Source organism: Chrysochloris asiatica, unplaced genomic scaffold (assembly GCF_000296735.1).
Source record: "Chrysochloris asiatica unplaced genomic scaffold, ChrAsi1.0 scaffold00002, whole genome shotgun sequence".
Taxonomy (NCBI): Eukaryota; Metazoa; Chordata; class Mammalia; order Afrosoricida; family Chrysochloridae; genus Chrysochloris; species Chrysochloris asiatica.
In genome coordinates this window covers 50,959,816-50,981,561 of record NW_006408520.1, presented here as the reverse complement: position 1 = coordinate 50,981,561, position 21,746 = coordinate 50,959,816, and the positions used below count along the sequence as shown (strand labels likewise).

The 21,746-nt window shown below is 38.7% G+C and overlaps 1 protein-coding gene across 2 annotated transcripts in view; it reads right to left on the bottom strand.

Moving 5' to 3' along the window:
- Nucleotides 1-647: 647 nt before the first annotated feature.
- CRYZ (crystallin, zeta (quinone reductase)) overlaps nt 648-21,746 on the bottom strand; it is a 36,019-nt gene continuing 14,920 nt past the window's right edge. The window contains exons 4-9 of one of the 2 annotated variants that reach the window (XM_006831033.1): nt 19,315-19,478; nt 12,879-12,930; nt 6,528-6,677; nt 1,852-1,953; nt 1,628-1,723; nt 648-809 (exon numbers count right to left, since the gene is read on the bottom strand). In XM_006831033.1, the coding sequence (XP_006831096.1) occupies nt 648-809; nt 1,628-1,723; nt 1,852-1,953; nt 6,528-6,677; nt 12,879-12,930; nt 19,315-19,478 (726 nt within the window). The remainder of the gene's footprint in view (nt 810-1,627; nt 1,724-1,851; nt 1,954-6,527; nt 6,678-12,878; nt 12,931-19,314; nt 19,479-21,746) is intronic. The other variant, XM_006831034.1, reaches the window with a different exon arrangement.

The following is a 21,746-nucleotide window of genomic DNA, read 5'->3' as shown; positions in this document are numbered from 1 at the left end:
CACAAACAGATAACTCTAAGTCTACTATGAAAAATCTAGTGCCTACTTGGAGGCCATGTACTTAGTATCATATTACACAAAATATAAGGTTGTTGTCCTCATAGAACATATATGTCATTGGTAATCAACCATTAAAATGGTGAATATCTTACTATTTTGGGAAATGTTGGAAAAATTACCAAATATCTCTGGTAATTGTTTATTTTTGTCATTCCAAAAAACTTGTAGATCCACATAAGAGGTCTTTTTAAGTCCAGAAAAATTTCAGAGTTCAACAAAATACAGAGTTATTTAGATATTATGAATTTTTGTAAGGATAAGTAGGCATGGAAATCTTTATTTTAAATTAGTGTGTTTTGATCAAAAGTATGGAATTAATCAAGTATCAGTTCAGAATGCCAACTGGCCACAAACATTCTGTTTCCAACTGTGATGACTGTTTGGCAAGAGGTAAAAGATACAAAGAATACAACATGCTATATAAAAATAAGTTTTACTCCATAGTTCATGATCTCTAAAGCAAAATCATGCTTTTTAACATAAGAAATTAGTAAGTGAAATGAACATGAACTAAAATACAGATAGTGTAATCAAACTTGGGGCTGTGGGGCTTTAAATACATAGCAAATCTATATGAGACTTAATCATCATAAAAGAAGAATCATTTTTCCAGCAGCCCCACTGCAATGAATGATATTTTCATGAGCTTGTGCCGCTTTCTCCAATGGATACTGAGAACCTACTACAGGTCTCAACCAACCAATTTCCATGCCGGCTCGAAGGGCTGCTGCAATCTGCTGCAATTCTTCCTAAGACAAAGAAGAAAGGCTTTTTTTTTTTTTTAATGGACCACATGACTTAACTTTCGGAAGCATTACGAATACTTCAGAATCTACATGTTATAAATAAGAGTATCTAACAAGTGTATAGTTTTTGTCAACTTGTAAATAAAAACTGTAAAAAAGTAGTTCTCTGTAAGTAGCCATATGGGGACCGGGTAGCACTACAGTTTAAGTGCTGGGATGCTAATCACAAATTCAGCATTTCAAATCCACCAGCCACTCTGGGAGAAGATGAGGTTGTCTGCTTCCATACAGATTTATAGTCTTGGAAACCTTTTATGGGGTTACTATGAGATGAAATTGACTCAATGGCAGTGGGTTTGATTTGGTTTTGACGTAGGTAGCGCTAAGTCCTAATTTGCCTGGTACAGAGTCAGTTTACAAAATACCCATTGTTCTGATGTACTTATTAATAATATCCTCCTTTTCTCAGAAGTGATCTGATTTGTATAATAAATTATATTGGTGCCCCAACACCTTCTAGAAAGGAATCATCAATTCACTCCTCTAGCCATAACTAAATTTAACATCTACTCAAAAAACTTGCAGTATGTCTGATTTGGAAAACTGTACCAATTTTTAGGAGTCCTAGTATGGCACTGTGGGATAATGCACTGGACTGCAAGGACAGTTTGAACCGCAAGATCAGCAGTTCAAATTCACTAGCTGCTCCTCAGAAACAATATTCAGGGTTGCTATAAGTCGGAAGTGACTCAATGTCACTTAACAACAACAACAACCAACTAACTTTTAACCAATAAAATCAGAATCACTTCTTTCTGTACCTGGGTTGATGAAAAGAGAGCAACTCCAATTATACTAGACTCCTTTGCCATGGTGTCCCGTGGGTTTATTTCAATAGGACCTCTGCTGCCAACAATCTGTTATGAAAAACAACAAACCTTCCATTAAAGACTACTCTAAAATAATGTGAAGTGGAAGGTTCAATAATCTAAAATTATGGTAAACCTTAAAAATGGTAAAAAAAAAAAAAAATTGAAATACTTACTATGACTCGTCCTCCGTATGACAGTAGTTTCAAATCATTACTAAGATTTACATTAGCTAACATTTCAATAATCACATCAATTCCTTTGTCATCAGTGGATTTCTATATCAAATATAAAAAAATGCATAATAGGATAAGAAAACAAGCAAAAACAATAAAATGGTTATCATAATCTCAAATATTTTAGAAATATGTTTCAACTAACATATAAAATGGCATTTTTAAATGCTAATAATGAAAATTTTAAAATGGTCTAATTATATAATGATGATGTAATTTCAAGGCACCAATCACATATAAAATGATAGCAATTTGTACTAAAAAATTGCTGTGATAAAATAAAATTTGCCTGGAATTTCAGGTACTTAGATGCAATTTGACTATAAAATGTTTTCCCCTTAGTTGAAAATTTTCTAAGTCTAAAATGTATTTTTATAGAGAAACAAACAACTGGAAATCCAAAGCCCCAAAGGGACTCTGATTTTTATTAACAAAGAAAAGGAAAAAATGTTGATGTTTTAGTGTTGCAGGATATGTTTTGTGCATTCAGTTTTGTTTTATATGGTTTTCTTTTTGACTCTCAGATGTTGATTCTCAAGATCCAAAACTTACTCTTAAAAACCTCTACATATCTATATTCATTTTACTTTAATTAAAAAGTGAATACGCCTACTATACAGTGTGTTGGTGTATGTCATCAAGTCAGTTATGACTCATAGTAACCCTGTATAGGGTTTCTGAGAGTGCCTAGTGGGCCTTAACTGCTGACCTTGTGGTTACTAGTCCAGTGCTTATCTTATAGTGCTACCCAGGGTCCAGGCATTGTGTTAGGTACTAGAAATTCAAAGATGGACCTAGGGAGCTTAAAACATTTTGAAAAGTAGCTAGAGAGGAAGGTGGGTATAAGATATTCCCAGGTACAATGCAGTGGATCACCTGCTACATTAGTAGAAATAAACCATAAATGCCGTCATAGTCCTTGTACCTCCCACCAAATGAGTGGGTTGTTAGGGTTGTTGTTAAGTGTCTTTGAGATGGTTGCAATGCATAAAGACCATATACAGAGTTTCTGAGAAGTGGGTTTGAACGCTGACCTTGTGGTTAGCAGTCCTGTGCTTATCCTACAGTGTCACACCAGGACTCCATACAAATAGGATGTATGGAACTCGTGTGGGGAATGGTCAGTTTTACCATCCCAGTGGGTTTTAAATGAGCCATATCAGAAGCAGGAACAGGGATCCTAGTACCATCAATAAAGAAGAGCCAGGAGTGGAGTACATCTTTGGCCCCTGAAATCCCTGGTAAACCTCCTCGATGCAGGAGACAGAGCCCTGGTACAGAGGAGCAGCAGAGAAGTAGCACAGGAGAAGTGGCAGCAGAACCAAGAACATGACACAGAGTGGTGGGTTTCCTGACCCATGCAAAAAAATACATCTGATAGTCAGGGGGCTCATTTGCATAGTAGGGTACCTCCCTGCACTTAAGTAGAGAAGCTAGCTTTGCTAACCTGCAGAGCCAAAGTTGAGGGCATTTGGACTGAGGCTTATAGCAGAGTGGAGTGACCATTTGGCATTTATTAGCAGTGCTAAAGGCTTTGTAACATCATCTTTGCAGGCCTCATAGCTGAGAGGCTGAAGAAGACCAGAATGAGAGAGGCATGCCTGTGGGCATGGCTGAGAAGAGGATGTACTGACTAAAGAACAGTTCCATGAGCAGTTCTGAACTCTGCCACCCAGGAATCTGCCTAGGGCTGATGTTGAGTTTGATTCTCTTTCCCCCTGTTGAAGTCAGAGGAGGTCAGAAGCTGCCTCCATGCCATTTTTATAATGGGTTATTGAAAAAGTTAACGTCAAAGTCTGATCGGCTGCAGTGCTTAGGGAAAGTTTCACAGATATATGGTCTAGGTCTTGAGGAATGAATAGTAGTGGTGTGGTGCTGTGGGTTAATGCGCCAGACTGCAAAGCCATTAGAACTGCGAGGTCGGTGGTTCAAGCTCACCAGCTTCTCCTCGGAAACCCTATACAGGGTCACTATGGGTTGGAATCAACTCGACAGCATTTAACAACAAAGGCAAAAAGAAAAAAGGAAACAATAGGAAGCTAGAAATGAGGCATGCTGTTGTTAAGTGCTGTTAAGCCATTTCCATCTCAAAGCAACCCTGTATAGGGTTTCCAAGGCGTGGTTGGTAGGCTTAAACACCATCCTTGTGGTTGGCAGTCTAGTGTGCATGGGTAAAAGAAATAGAAAAACAAAAGTGTGGGAATTAGAATATAACAGGGCTAGAAAGTAGCTCAGGAGTGCTGGGGTGTCAGAGCAGAGGGGGTCAGAGCAGAGGGGACTGTAAATTGGCACATATTGTGAAAGTACATGGAGTATTATGTGAGAGTTGGACTGTTTGTTTTTTGTTTTGATTTTGTTTTTGTCTTTTTTTGGTCAAGTGTTCATTAATTCCTGTGTGAAGCACTGTTCAAGACATTGGAGGTACAGCAGGAAAAAAGAGAAACAGAAATTCTTATCCTCATGGAGCTTCCATTTTTTAGTTTATTTCTGGGATTTTTTATAAGGGGGACGCAAATTACTCTGGAGACAGTAGAGTTGAGAGAGGAGGATATTAGCTCAATTAGGAACTAGGGTAACAGTCAAGGCTAGAGAAGATAAGATCTGGACTAGGTCACAATGCTGGAAAGAATAGAGAAAATATACATTTGAAAGATGGATTATAGATGAAACTGAAAGAATAAGGTTATCAACTTGACAGGAGGGAGAGAGAATGGTGATAAAAAGATAGGAATAAAAAATGCAATGCAAATTTCTACCTTGGATCACCAAACAAGTGGATGCCTGGGTGAGTGAGGATGACAAACAGGATGATGTGAAGGGATGGAACTCAGGACAGTAGTTTTCAAAATCATCAGTAGCTGGATATTAACAGAAGTCATGACAGCATATGAGATTGATCAGCATGAAAGTCTAGCACCAGAGAAGATGACAGACTAAAGAAAAAGACTTAAGGAACACCAACATTTAAGTAACTGAGAGGAAAGAAATTGAAAATAAACTGACAGAGAGATAAAAGAATCAGTTCAGGATATGGTCAGTGCTATATTCTTCTGAGAAAACAAATAGAATGAAGACTGACACAGGGCCAGTGACTGGTAATTAGGAGCTTTTTAGTGACTTCTGAGAAGCTATTTTAAAAAACTGGATGAAAGCAAGTCACAGTGGTAGTTGTGTGCCATCGAGTCAGTCTGGATTCATAGAGACACTGTATAGGGTTTCCAAGGCTATAAATCTTTAGGGGAGCAGAAAGTCTCATCTTACTCCAAAGAGCGGCTGGTGAATTTGAACTGATGACTTTGCAGTTAGCAGTCCAATGTGTGGTGACGAGAAGTAAAACTTAAAGAAAAATAAGCACACACTACTATTTTTTTTTAAGGGAAGAGAGAGGCATGAGGTAAAAGGGTTAAGAGAATGTTTTTAAGGATGGGAAAGACTTACGCATATTTGTTGACAGTGGGAGAAGATATGAAAGTTATAATCTATGAGACTTAGTGGTCTTAAAAGCAGATTGTTGTAAAACAAAAGCAAAATTCTTAAAAGAACTGGCCATTTTTCATTTAGAAGTACTCTTGGATAATGGTATCAGGAGTGACAAAACCTTGCTCATACTTTGTCCTCAGTTTGTATTGACCTAGTTTACATAGTAATCAGTTCCTGGAAAATTCTAATTGTTTCTCAACATGAGAAGTAGATTGAGGATCACCAACATAATCAGTGGAGTCCTGGAGTGGCACTGTAGATTAGCACTACACTGCTTACTGGTTGGCTCAAACTCATCAGCTGCTCCTTGGAAACCCATGCAGGGTTGCTATGGGTCAGAACCGACTCAACAGCACTTAACAAACACAGCAACATAATCAGTGTTAGTAAATTTTGACAATGATACAAATTGAGAACTCTAGGGGTTGCTCAAATTCAGATGTAACTATCTACCATATTTTTTATGCAAAGAATGTACAATTCTATACTTTTGCTAATTGTGCCCTCCTGTGGTATTTTTATAAGCACTATACTAATTTTTTACAGCAAACTATAAAAAAATTTAGCATAGCACACTTATGAAAATTCTTAGAGTGGTGTTGCAAAAAAAAATATAGACTATACAGTTTATCTGCCCACAAATTATTTGCATAAAATATGTTAAATGCTATCTCAATGTTTTAGATGATATTGTTCTTACTCATTCAAATCATCCAATTAACAAACTGTTTCCTAAGGCCTAAACAGATCCAATTTGTAATCTGTAGAAAGATACTTTACCTTCTAGGAAAATTAACATTAAATTATATTAAGAACATCTCCAGCTGCAAATAAAAAGCTATGGCTTTACCTAAAATGCAATTTGCATTAAAGAGTACTAATTTTAATAATTATACAAAATCTATAGTGGCAATATAGTCATTTGATTCACAGAAAAAAACAGAACCAACAGTGGTGACTTAAAAAGGAAACATCTGTGCTTTTTAAACTAATGAAACAAAATTTAAAATACCCATAGACATAAAGACAAAAAAGCAAATGATTTTAAGAAAGTAGTTAGTGAAAAAATAATTTACCAAAAACGTGAAGTATCTAAAGAAACAAAGTTCGACTTACAGAGTTGTAGAAAAATTTACCTTAATTTTATCAATATAATTGGCATCTCTGTGATTAAACACTTCATGGGCTCCATTTTGCAAAACAATATTTTGTCCTTCCTCAGTGCCAGCTGTCCCCAAAACCTTTAAGCCATAAGCTCGAGCAATTTGGCAAGCTGCTAGTCCAACCTAAAAACAAAATAACCCAAGAGATTTTAATATGTTGCATTCCTCCAAACACTTATTAAATATATACAATACATTTATATAATACCTATCCTTATAGGATATGAACTTATAGTCTAAATCAAGAAATATATATATAAAGCTTTTATTGAACACTTAAAATGGTACCACATTAAATACTTACTGTTGCTGTTGTTAACTGCTGTCACATGGGTTACAACTCATAGAGACCCTGTTTAGGATTTCCGAGGCTTGAAATTTTTGCAGGAGCAGAAAGCTTTAGCTTTCTCCTGTGGAGCTGCTGGTGGACTTGAACTGCAAATCCTATGGTTCACAGTCCAGTGCCTATCATATGGAGCAACCAGGCTCCCAAATACTTTATATACGTAGTTAATGCCATCCTCACAATAGTCCTATGAAGTAAATACTACTATTGTCTTTATACAGCATCGACTTCATAGACTATATTTTCCTTCTATAGAGGAGGAAACTGAGCTTAGAAATAGAAGTAACTTGTCAAAAGTCACTAGAGAAATGTAAACAGTGACTTGACCAAATTAAACTGCAGAGCTGGCGTTTTTAACCACAGCACCAAGATGTGTATTTAGCACCTACTTTGTGAAGAATGTTGTTGTTAAGTGCCGACTAGTCAGTTCTGACCATAGCGACCCTGTATAGGAACAGCTGGTGATCTTGAACTACCGACCTTGCAGTTCAAACGGCTTTGCAGTCTGGCACATTAACCCACAGCACCACACCAGGACTCCTTGTGAAGAATATATACAGCTTAAAGATAATCAAAACATGGACACTGATTTCATAGTTTAATTGTACATATAAAATATTATATAATCAATATAAGGCCTCTACCATTTGCAATCCTGGTGTGGCACTGTGGGGCAAAGCACTGGACTGCAAGGTAGGTTTGAGCCACAAGGTTGGTGGTTCAAACTGACTAGCTGCTCCTTGGAAACCCTCTATAGGGTCACTATGAGTCAGAACTGACTCGATAACACTTAACAACTACCATTTGGCAAATGGTATGTGGCAAATGAATTTATTCATCTGATGAACATTCATTGAATGTCTACTCTATGCAAAACACATTCTAATAAGAGAGGGTAATGATATACATGTATTAACAAATACATGAATAAATAAATTCAGAAAATCAAGTGCTATGCAGAAAATAAAACAAATTATTGAGGTAAAAAAAGATGGGAGAGAGGGCATTTAGATCATCAGAAAGGGCCACCCTGAAGAAATGAGACCCAAATAAAGTGAGGGAACAAGCCACATGAAGAATATTATAGGCAGAGTGAATGCCATGGCTAACAAGGAGAAGCGGTAATGAACTGGGGAGATCAAATGACAGAAAGAGGGTCAATATGGAGGGATTGGAAGGGGGTTAGATTAGAGATGAACAGAGAGGCCAGGTCACATAGGACCTTGAAGGTGAAGGTAAAGGGTTTGGATCCAACTTGAAAGCTATGGAGAATTACTGGAGAGCTTTTGCAGGAAAGCAGTATGTTCTGAAATAGGATTTTAAAAGAATCCTATTTTAAAATTAATAATCTCAGTTAATCTAACCACTTAATCTAGCCAAAGACCTAGGTGACATCTCTGATTTTTCTTTTTCCTTCTCCTCCCACATTCAATCCAAAGGGAAGTACCAGCAGTTTACATATAAACTAGATTTTAAATTCATATGTATCTTTCTAGTTCTACCACCTAAGTCCAACCCAGTCTTATCTCTTACCTAAACTATCCCATTTCCCACCCCCCACCTTCCCTTTGCCTCATTTATCATTGCAGTGGTATGCTATTGTCATTGTTAAGTGCCGCTGAGTTGGTTCCAACTCATAGCTATCCTGTATAGGGTTTCTGAAGAGTGGCTTGTGAGTTTGAACTGCCAACCTTAGGGTTCAAATCAACCTTGAGATCCAGCACTTATCCTATGGCGCGGCACCAGGACTCCTATGTGCTTGCTATAGAAGTACAAAAGTACTTTAAGAGTACAGATAAATCAGTAATCTAAATAATACCTCTAAGATATATATGTTTGATTAAATGCCAGAGGGATAGTATAGGTGCCACATGCATTTAGAGCAGTTTTTCAACATTAGGTTTATTAGTATTTTGATCATTAAAGATAATTCTTTGTTGTGAGAGGCTGTCCTGTGCAGATGTTTAGCAGCAAACTTGTCCTCTACCTACCTATGACAGTTAAGGTTTTGTATCAACTTGACTGGGCCAGGATTCTTAGTAACTTGGCAGCTGAGATGCAACTATTCTCCATTACGTGATTTGATGATAAACCAGTAAGAGTGGGATGGTGCTGGTGTTGTTGTTAAGTGCCATGGAGTTGGTTCTGAGTCATAGTGACCCTGTACTCGGTTTCCAAGAAGCAGATGGTAGGTTTGAACTGCCTACCTTATGGTTAGCAGTCCAGTGCTTATCCTACAGCGCTACATCAGGACTCCATAAGGGTGGGTTGTTGTTAAAGTGCCATAGAGTTGATTCTGACTCAAAATGACCCTTACAGGATTTCCAAGAAGCGGCTGGTGAGTTTGAACCACAGACCTTGTACCTAAAACTGATCTTGAGGTCCAGTGCTTTATCTCATAGTGCCATGTGGGATACACTACCCTTACTCCCATCACCACCTTGATTCAACTTATGGGAGATTACCTGCTGTGGGTTAATGCACTGGACTTCAAACTTGATTTGAACTATAAGGTCAGCGGTTCAAGCTCACCAGCCGCTCCTCAGAAACCCTATATAGGGTCGCTATGAGTTGGAACTGACTCAAAGGCACTTAACAACAACTAAAGGTATGGTATGCAGTGCTTTTTTTCTTACAAGAGATAAAAGGAGAGAGACTTCAACAGATGAGGGACCCACTCCCACCAAGCGAGAATAGCTGTGAGTGGAGTGCATCCTTTGAATCTGGGCTCCATGCGTTGTAAAGTTCCTAGATCCAGGGAATGAGTCATGTTGAGACACATGAAGCTTTCTAAGGAATGTCAGGCCTGTAGATGCTGAGACAAGGATATTTTACCACAGCTGATACTCGAGATTCGGACTTCTAGCCTCCCAAACGGTGAGAGAATACATTTCTCTTTGTAACAGTTATCCACTTGTCACATTTCTGTTATAGAAACACTAGATAACTAAGACACTTGTTGTTAAGTGTCATCAAGTAGGTTCTAACTCATAGTGACCCCGTATAGGGTTTCTGAGGTGCTGCTAGTGGACTTGAACTGCCACCTTGTGGTTCAAATCAACCTTGTGGTCCAGCACATTATCCTGCAGCACCACACCAGGACTCCAACTAAGACACTACCAGATGACAATAACACCCTTCCCCCAGTGTGACAACCAATATGTATGTCTCTGTTGCTGTTAATTGCTGTAGAGTTATTTCCAACTCATAGAGACCTTGTACAGGAGTTCCAAGGAGCACCTAGTATGTCAGAACCACTGACCTTGAGGTTACCAGTCCAGTGATTATTCTACAGTGCCATGCCAGAAACCAAAATCACACTCACTGATAACCACTGATTTAGAAGATGAAATCATTATGGATTGAGCAAAATAGAAAAGAATTAAAATGAAAATTGATGTTAAAAATAATCAAAAATTTTAACAGAATCATTGACTCTCAGGGTTGAAACTGACCTTTAAGATTATATGCCCTATGGCAGTGATGCCCTAAATTCCAGTCATGTTGTTGTTGTTGTTGTGAAGTGCTGTTGAGTCAGTTCCAACCAATAGCGACCCTGAATAGGGTTTCTGAGGAGCAGCTGTTGAGCTTGAACTGCTGACCTTGCAGTTCAAATGGCTTTGCAGTCTGGCGCATTAACCCACCACACCATACCAGGACTCCAGTCATGGTAGATATTAATTTGATTTAACCAAAAACAAAGAAAGAAAGAACATGGAACTCACTGTCTCGTAGGGGAGAAACATTCAATTGGATGAAATATAGTATAGGGTCCTGGTGTACTGTTATAGGGTAAGCACTGGATTGCTACCACAAGTAGGTGGTTTAAATCCACCATCCGCTCCTTGGAACCCCTATCAGGGTCGCTATGAATCTGAACCAACTCAATGGCACTTAACAACAACAATGGGGTCATCACAATTGATTTTGTCTACTTCAATTTTCCATTTAAAAAACTAGGCCTCTTATGGAATTTTAAACTAAAAAGTTATGCAAATATAACATCTCCTTATGCTCTTCTACATTAAAGAGTACTCAACAGCTGTTTTAAAGATGCTGTTTACTCTATTCTTCTCGACAATTACACTAGCAAAATTTTCCATGGATTATGCACCATTATGAGTCCACTATTTTCCTTCTACTTATTTTGCTAACATTAAAGTAGTGCACTCTCCACCAACATCTCTGGATAATAGCTGTGTTTGTAAATTCCACACATTTTAAACATACAACATAATCCCAAAAGCATCTGAATTAAATGGAGGCAGAAAGTACAAACAGAAGCAAGACAAAACCCAGTACACTGTGCTCTTCTGATAGGGCAGGGAGGATGAGAAGCACTTCACACACCAGGTCAATGCCTACCCCTGCCAGCCAAGGATTTAACAAACTCTCAGCCAGCTCAGAGAACAGTGTGGATTTTGCTTTTTTAAAAAAAAGTCATGAAGCAACGGGGCTTTTTACAAGAGGGCAAAGGGAATCAAAAGAGATTTGCTTTAAACTCTTCTCTCCCCTTTCTGCTGAAATTTCTGGTTCTATATAGCACATAAGGTTAGCTCTCTGAAAGCCAGAGTGATTTAAATACACGCATTTGACAGATGCTTTCCTTATTTAAGGTTAAATTTAACTTAACCCCAAAATAGCCTCTTCAGTGAATTTGAACAATGGGGGTTTTGATAAGATGTATAGGTCAGCTTTTTTCAAGCCTCATAGATACAATCATGCTTGGAAGAGTCAGTGAAAAAGAGGAAGACCCTCAACAAGATGTATGGCACAGTGGCAGCACAAACATAGCAGCTACAGTGAAGATGGCTCCGGACTAGACACTACTTCCTTCTGTTGTACACAAGGAACTAACTCAGTGGTACCTAACAACAACAATAAAGACAATCTTGGTGGTTTTTAGTAATAGTCTGATCTATTAAGTTCTTCCAAAATTGAGGTACATAAGGAACTGGGTAGGAAACCTTGTGATTCATTTTATCTAAACTAACAGAGGAATACAATGGACTGAATTGTATCTATTATGTGCCCATCTTTTACCCTTTCAGAATTCCACCTATTATTCAGAGAGCAACAAACCATTTTCACAAAATACTTCTTTCAGCCAATCCCTCCTGAAATATGCAGTGCTCTGAAAGGGTTAACCAGCTTCCTCAAAGTGAACCATCTACCCCCAGGCCCTTTACTTCAAAAATGTGAAATCTTGTCTCCAAAATTTCTAAAGCCACCACATGCAAGATAGAGGTCATGTGGATATCTTGTTAAATTCCAACCTCAGAGCTTTAACTTTTCCCCTAAGCTCCTCAGAGGCAGATTGACAGCCCATTTCTTGAAGAGGTTTCTGACAGCCCTGTGTTGGTGATTTCACTGAGGGCTTATTTTATAAGTTCTGAATCTCCTCTCCCTACCCTCCCATGCAACATTAGCATTTAAAGCCATAGGTTGTGGTGTTAAGGACACAGCTGTATACTGTGCACTCCATGAATGTCATCAAAGCGCAGCAGGCAAGCAGTGGAAGGGAGATAGAAAGGACTGAGAATTCACAGTGTGGCTTTGCGGTTCTGTCTGGGGCAACATAGTAGGTAACGCTTTAATGAGCCTTCGTTTCCTTATCTAAGGGAATATGGAATTAATACGAACCTTAAAAGAACTGCTTAAAATTCTAAATAAACATTCTTATAATATATGCTACTTGAAGGCAAATATATATTATCTTGGTCCATATCCAATACAGGCAGAAAATCTGATATGACGTTTGTAATATTTGCAACATTGGTTGATTTTATTGATCAAGAAATGCCAAACTAATGACAAAAGAATCATATTCAGAAGCTTTACTATATAAAGGAAAATGGTACCCCTGAATGTAATTATAAATGTGACTTTAAAAAAGGACTAACCGAAATATAACATGAAACCCACAACACTCTTTTTTAAAAATAAACTTAAAAGGAAAAAAAAAGGACAATACTTACTCCTCCGCTAGCTCCATGAACCAGAACAGTTTCTCCAGCTTTCACATGAGCACTGGGGATGGCGGAAAAAGCATAGATTTCATCACTTCATTTTTTTAAGTTAATTAAGCTCAGATGCTTTTCATTATTCTTAATGCCATTCAACCCTCAGACCAGCTAACACCCACAGAGAAAACACGTCCTGACAAACAGCCCAGACTTCTTTTCCAAGTTCCACAGGATCAAACAATGGTCCTTCAGGGCCACAGATAAAAGAAAACTTTTCTTTCTTTCTTTCCTACTTCCCTTCCTTTTACTCTCTCTTCCTTCTTTCTTTCTTTCCTACCTTTTATTCAATAATTAATTCAACAACTGTATACTAAGATTCTACTGTGTGCCAAGGAATCCTTGGGTGGCAATAATGGTCTGTGCTTGGATCCTAATAAAAAACATGGCAGTTGGTATACACCCAGAGGCACCTTGGAAGAAACATTTGGCTATCTGCTTCCAAAATGTGACAGTCATGAAAACCCCATAGATTGCAGTTCTACTTGGCACCACATGGAGTTGCCGTGAGTCACAGTAGACTCCATAGCAACTAGTTTTTTGATTTCATTATGTGCCAGGCCCTGTGCATATAACATCGGTGTCCCCTCCATGGTGCTACCTTCTGAAAGACTACAGTCCCTGAAGGTTATGGCCTAAACACTCACGGAAGCAGCAGTCAAGAAATCAAACCACGTATTGCATTACGCAAATCTGCTGCACAAGACCTTTTGAAAGTGTTGAGGAGCAACGGTGTCAGCTTGAAAACTAAGGTGCACCTGGCCCAAGCTATGGTATTTTCAATAACCTCAAATGCATGTGAAAGTTGGACAGTGAATAAGGAAGACCGTAGAAGAATTGATTCATTTGAGTTATGGTGTTGGAGGAGAATATGGAAAGTGCCATGGGCTGTGAAAAGAACCAATACATCCATTCTGGAAGAAGTGTAGCCAGAGTGCTCCTTGGAGGCCAGGATGGCCAAATGTCATCTCTCATACTTGGGACATATTGTCAGAAGGGACCAGTCGCTGGAGAAGGATATCATGTTTGGTAGGGTGGAGGGTCAGAGAAAAAGAGGAAGACCCCCAACGGGATGGATTGGCAAAGTGGTATCATCAATGGGCTCAAATGTGGCAACAATTGTGAGGTTGGTCCAGGATTGGGCAGTGTTTTGGTCTGCTGTGCATAAGGTCGGTATGAATCGGCACCAACTTGATGGCACCTAACAACAACAACAACAACAAAAGGGGCTGGAGTCTCATTCTCATATGTTTCCACAGAAAGTATCAAAGCAGGTTTATTGTAGTTCATCCCTTAACTACAGATTAACACTGAGGTAAACACAGTGACTAAATTTCTTTTCACCAGGATATGATATTTTTATTTCTCCAATCCTCTGAACATCAGGTTGAACCAGCTTCGATGCCCTTTTTCTAGAAAGCAATGGTATAAGAGTAATAAATACCATAAATTCTGTCACTAGGTTCCCATGTCATCCTCTACAGTTCCCAGGTTCTCTGGTGAAAAGACATTTCATTATTTTTACTTCTGGTTCATACTACTACTTTTCTATTGTGTTCTGAAAACAAGGAACATGCAGCAAGGGAGCTTGGGGGTGCTTTACTATTCCAGATGGATGAATGCTAATGTCACATGTCAGCAGCTGCTGTGTAATGCAGATCAGCCTCTTAGGGAGCCTCTCTCACTCCTCAGAACAATAGGAGGTGGGCACACTGGAGAGATATTATGTCCAATCTACAAGTGACAATACAGTAACCTGGAGTCCTGCTCAAGGCTCTGTGCCAACTCACAAATGGCAATAATGAACAATAAATGGCACTTTCTCAGGGCCATGAATTAAACTAAGGGTTCAAAATGATAAAGCAAGATAACCATTCACAAAACATTTTGATTTTTAAAAAGTAAAACCCAAATGTCAGATCAGTGATGTAATACAATGGGACAAGCAGTACTTTCCAATTAATTAAAAATGTATATATCTTATAAAGAGCTCTGGTATGGTGCTGTAGGATCAGTACTGGACTGCTAAATACAAGGTCAGCAGTTCAAACCCACCAGCAACAAAAACAATAACACAGTCTCTGAAGCCCCAGGGATGTGTGGGGAGAAAGCAGGTTACCCTTCTGGCTCCTCACTGCTACAATGCTACTATCATCTTCCTCTGATGCTCAGGACAGAGACTCTAACACAGACCCTTCCACACCACCATCCTCTCCTGGTCTCTTGATCACCCAAGACTCTAGTAATTGCCCCATAGGCTTTGTTTTTACCCCAAACCCTGCCCAATCTAGGAGATTTCAGTATCTACTCAAAGAAAATGTAATATCCCATTCCGGAATTCTTCTCACATTAGCCACTGTCTCCAAGGCTCAATCTGGTAAGCAACCACAACCATTCTATTGAGAAACATCAGACACTGAGGAGCAATTATATCAGCGATCTTCATCCTAATTCTATAAGCCCACAGTCTTTCCAAACCTCTTCTTCAGCTCACAGAAACCACCCAGTTAATGCTTCTGGCATTACTTCCTTCCATATTTGGCTAGGGTAGATTCCCCATTTCACTCTCTCTCTAGTGCTCTTGTTTCCTTTTTTTTTCTTTTTAATTGTGAATGGGTATGGAGGTTTACAGAAGGTTACATATCAACAATTTTGCAAGGGTGAGTCAAAAACTATCTGCACTCCGGTGCACATCCACTGCTGATGACAACATTGATTCTGTTGAACAGATGAGTGATGGTGGATTATGTGTCAAATCATTTGCAAACTAGCCATGGCTCTGCCTATGACATAATCTACCACAGACTTGGAATTCTAAAAGTTTGTGCAAGATGGGTACTGAAACAACTCATGGAAGGGTATAAACAGAAGCATTTGGACATCTGCAAACAAAATTTGGACCAATACTCAAAGGAAGGTAAAAATATCTTGAAAAAAAAAAAATTGTTACTGGTGATGAGACATGGATTCATCACTAGGAAACAGAGAATAAAGGGCACAGTATGGAATGGGAACATCCTCAATCACCGACCAAGAAAAAGCTGAAAAGTTAACCGCCAGCTAGAAAATGGATGCTTACAGTTTTCTGGGATTCTCAAGGGCCAGTATCAGGAAAAAGGTTAACTATCAACAGTTCTCGTTACAGTAAAATTCTCACTGAAGAGTTGAAGCCTAAACTTTGGATTAAATGCCGAGGATTGCTATCTAAGGGTGTGTGTGACAATGCACCCCTGCTCACCTCTGCCCACACTGTTGACACTGCAAAAACTTTGTTTTGAGGTGTTAAAGCATCCTCTGTACAGTCCTGATCTTGCTCCAAAGATCTTTCACCTGTTTGGTCCCCTGAAAGCAGCCCTTTAAGGACAAAGATTTACCTTTGATGAAAAAGTGAAGACTGGTGTATTTGTGGCTCACAGCTCAGCCTAAAACAGTTTTTTAATAAGGGAATATGAAAGCTTGTTGACAGATGGACAAAGTGTATTAAAAAGCAGGGAGATTATGTCAGAAAATGATGTATTTGTCTTTTCTAAAAGCTGATTAAAATAAATTCTACAGCCAGAGTGCAGATAACTTTTGCCTCACCTTCATATATTTAACAATTCATACACATTTTGCTTTATCCCATTCATTATAATCCTCTCAATGTAACATCAATCCCACATCCTTCCTGTTTCCTATTTCCATTCCTCCTTCTTTTCTAACCATTCTGAACTTTGTCCTTAAGTAAATGCTGTCTTTTCCATATCAAATGGTTGATTATTCGAAGGTGTGTGTACCTCACTAGTGTTATTATTCCTCTTGTACACCTGAAAAACCGAGCTGTGGGAGTAAGTTTAGTTCTGGACTTGAAGAGTGACTGAGGGCTATGGTTTCAGTGATTCCATCAGTCTCTGTCCAACTAGTAAGTCATGCCTTTGTTATGATTTTAAGTTTTGTTCCACATTTTGTCTCACTTTATCCAGGACTTTCTAACATTATCCCTTTCAGAGCAGTTGGTAGAACAGAGTGTTTGAAACTTGGGAAGAAATTAACACACATTTTACTTGAATGAAGGAGAAGACAATATACAATAAGAGTTTGGTAAAAAATGATGGAAGCAGAGGAAGACACTAGGAGGAGAGCAAGAATTAAAGGTAACAGAAACAAATACTGTTAGATACACAATCCTACAGTAATGATGATCTCTCTCTCTCTCTCTCTCTCTCTCTCTCTCTCTCTCTCTCTCTCTCTCTCTCTCTCTATATATATATATATATATATATATATATATATACACATGCAAACTGAATGAGTATGGGAGGGCGAACGGGAATATACCAATCTCTATATCTCTATCTATCTATCTATCTATCTATCTATCTATCTATCTATCTATATATATACCAATCTCTATATCTCTATCTATCTATCTATCTATCTATCTATCTATCTATCTATCTATCTATCTATATTTATATACAGGGAGTCCTGGTGTGGTGCTGTGGGTTAATGCACTAGTTTGCAAAGGTGGTTTGAACAGCAAGGTCGGCAGTTCAAGCTCACCAGCCACTCCTCAGAAACCCTATATAGGGTCACTATGGGTTGGAACCAACTTGACAACACTTAAAAACAACAACAACATATGTACGTGGGTAGTTACCTTTTCTGAAAATATTGAAGAATGTGGTGGAGCATACAGGGAGCAAAGTTATGAAAATCTCTTAGCTACAACAAAACTTCTTAGCTATAAAGGAATGAGTCACTGGGCCTTGGGGCTCAGGACCATAGTTTCAGGGGTCACTACAGTTAATTGGCATAACTTACTCCACAAAGACAGTGTTCTACATCCTATTTTGGTGAGTACTGGCTGGGGTCTTAAAAGCCTGTCAACAGTTATCTAAGGGGTAACTACTGGTCTCTCCCAGTGCAGAGTTATAAAAAATCCAAGACACATGGAAACATTTAGCCCAGTGGACTAATGGGCCACTCAGTCTCCATGACCCTAAGACCAGAAGAATCTCATTTCCTTTGAGCTATTCCATTTTGTCACCAATACTCCAGGCCTACATTAATTCTCAAATTTCCTCTCTTTAATCGCTTATCCAAATGCCTAAGTACTATAAAAGAAAGTTAGCTAAAAACCTGTCTACCATGGGAGACCCTTTTGGTATATAAAATACTGGTAGCATATCTGCCCGCATCACAGCAACACACAAGTCACCACAGTACAACAAACTGATAGACGAGTGGTTGTTAAGTGACATCAACTCAATCTGACTCATAGAGACACTGTATGTGGTTACCAAGGAGTGGCTGGTTTGAACTGCTGACCTTTCAGTTTGCAGTCTACTGCATTTCCTATAGCACTACACCAGGACTCCAGACAAGTAGTGGCTGATGATAATAACTAACACTCACGGAGATTACCATGTTCCAGCCAACTCCTTGCCACTCTGACTTGAAATCTCCCATTCAACAAAGCCAAATTATTTTAGCCCTCACCATGCACTATATAAGGAGCTCTGGTAGCGTAGTGGTTACGAATCAGGCTGCGAACTGCAAGGTCAGCAGTTCGAAACTACCAGCTGCTCCGCAGGAGAAAGATGAGGCTATCTGCTCCCGTAAAGATTTACAGCCTCGGAAACCCTGTACAGGGTCGCTATGGGTCGGAACCGACTCGACGGCACTTAACAACAACAATGCACTATATGGAGTCCTGGTGTGGTGCTGTGGGTTAAGGGGCTGGACTGCAAAGTCGGTTTGTACTGCATGCAAGTTTGGCAGTTCAAGCTCACCAGCCTCTACTTGGAAACCATATACCACCTTGTTCCCATCATCTAATACACAATCTCTCTACCTCCAACTACCCTTCCTTAGGCTAACTCAGTCTAATCTTTTTCAAACAGCTGTAGAATTTAATTAAAATGTAAATTCTCAGGCCCCCACCCTGGAAACTGATTAACAGGCCTGGAGTGGGGTCCTGGCCCATACTTTTAAATTGCTGTTCATATGATTCTGATGTATAACAAGATTTTGGAACCATGGCTTTAAAACAATCCAAGTCTCACAGCCCCCCTAAGAAGCCTTATCTAGTCACCATAAGCACTTCCCTTGTTATCCCATAAATCACGTCTCTGCCATTGCACTTTCCATAGCATATATAATGAGTCTGACTCTTACATCCATCTCCTTTACCAGACTGTGAACATCTTGAAGATAAAACAGTGTTTTGCTCTTGACTGTATCTCCCATGATTAGTCCCCCAAATTAGCATTTTTTCACTCCATAAATGCTTAATGGTAACTAAATGAAAATCAAAAATGACAGACAGGTGGGTGGACAGATGGCAGGATGGAAGGTAGTTACTATTGCCCTTCTTTGGTGTTAGCTATAGTTGACAGTGTGTTATTACCTGTGGAGCAGAGCTCGACAAGCAGTAAAGTAAGGGACGCCAATGGCTGCTCCTTGCTTAAAGTCCAGTTTTTCTGGCAGGGAGTAAACCATGTGATCTGCTGCAACAGCATACTCGGCGTAGCCGCCAGAGATTGTGCTGGTAGTGAACACTCGGTCACCTTTCTAGGGGAAGAGAGAAATGAAGAAATGCATCAGAGATGAAAAGTGAAGTCAAAACAGGTACAGTCTTCATAATAAAACCTTTTGGTTTTCTACATCTTAGAATCTCATAACAATACTTTACAAATATTGAAACAGTTGTAATGTTTTATTAATAGGAAACAGTGAGAAGAAAGATTAAGGAAACAAGAAAAGTTAAAGGAAAATACTCAGAATGGCACAATGATGATTAGGATAGCTAACCTTTATTGATAATTTTACTGTGCTAAGTACACTACATAAAGTAACTTATTTGTAGTATCTAATTTGAGATTCACAACAACCCATGAGTTGGGCACTTTTATTATCTCCAATTTAGATTAATCCCATTAATGTTGTTGTTAAGTGCTGTCGAGTTCTGACTCATAGCAACCTTGTCTAGGTTTGTTGTGGTTCAGATCAACCTGTGGTCCACAGCTTATCCTATAGCACTACAAAAAGGACTCCAATCCCTTTAAACTGATGAGGAATTTGAGGAATAAAGCAGTTCAGCAATTTGCTCAAAATCAGGTAGTTAGTAAATATCAGTCAATATGAACCATTATTAACTGTGAAAAATACTGGGGAGCAGAAACATAAAATGTAAAGTCTCTTCTACAAACCAAACACCTGTTCTAAATCCTTTCCATGGATTTCTTCACTTCTGCATGCCCACCACTTCTTGTGCTTGCACCAAAAAGCAAGACATAGCTGGGATCCTGTTAACAGGCCAGGCCAGGCTTCTTCCCTTGTGACAGCATCAGAAACAGAGCAAACTCTCAATAAAAGTTTACTGAGTCATTATTATTGAAAAGCAGATGTATGGCTGAGCAAAAGGGAAGGCACAATACAGGCATAACATAGGATTTGAACACTGGGGGAAATTAGCCTGCCCACTACAAACCTCCCCTAACTCCTCTTTCTTGAAAAATTAAAAAACTATAAAGATTCCACATGCAATAGGCAGAATATTAAGACAATAATTTTTTAGTATGCTTTTATTTATCCTGTAGTGAAAAGATATGAAAAAGTAACAATGCTGGTACAGTAGGGTAAAAAGGATTCTGAAAGGTATCTGGGAATCAAAGACAAGCATCACCAGCTTAACAGTGTTGCTTGCAAAGGGTCAAGTGTGACTACAACAAGATTAGTATAGTTTTTACAGCTTAAAAGACATGTTGAATTGATTTCAATTCAATTCAATTTAAAGATTTACTAAGAATCTACTATAGTTAAGCATTACTTTGAGTTCTATTAGGACTACTACAGGCAATTCGGTGTCCCCAATCTCAAATACTGGGTTTTCATGCTTGAGCACAGATGCAGAGCATTGCTAGTTGTTGTTAAGTACCATCAAGTCAGTTCTGACCCAGATAGACCCTACTTGCTAGTTGTTGTTGTTGTGTGCCATAGAGTCGGTTCCTACTCATAGCGACCCTGTACAGGGTTTCCGAGGCTATAAATCTTTACAGGAGCAGAAAGCCTCATCTTTCTCCTGCGGAACAGCTAGTAGTTTCAAACTGCTGACCTTGTGGTTTGCAGCCTGATTCGTAACCACAACACTACCAGAGCTCCTTACTTGACTTTCCCTTATATAATGCAATGTAATGCTTTCCATGTAGTGGATTTTTAATAAATGAGTTATATTGAAATCAATTCAACATGTAGTCAAAGACTACAGTCTTCAGAATGGATTATACTTGACTATAAAAAACACAAAAATCCTCACAACTGGACTGATAAACAACCTCATGATAAATAGAGAAGAAATTGAATTCATCAAAGATTTCATCTATTAAACTAACAATCAATGACTATGGAAACAACAGTCAAGAAATTAAGACGTATAGTGTATTGAGAAAATCTGCTTAAAAACCCTCTTTAAAGTTTTAAAAATCAAATATGTCACTTTGATGACAATGATGTACCTAACCCAAACCATGATCTTTCTAATCACCTCATATGCATATGTAAGTTGGATAATAAAAAAAAGAAAGACAGACAGAAGAACTGATGTGTTCAAACTATGGTGTTGGCAAAAAATACTGACTACATTGCAGATTGCCAGAGAATGAGCATATCAGTCTTAGAGGAAATATAACCAGAATACTTGCTTGCTGAAAGTGAAGAGGACTTAAAACATTTACTGATGAAGATCAAAGAGCACAGCCTTTAGTATGGATTGCATCTCAATGTAAAGAAAACAAAAATCCTCACCACTGGACCAATAAACATCATTCTTATCAATGGAGA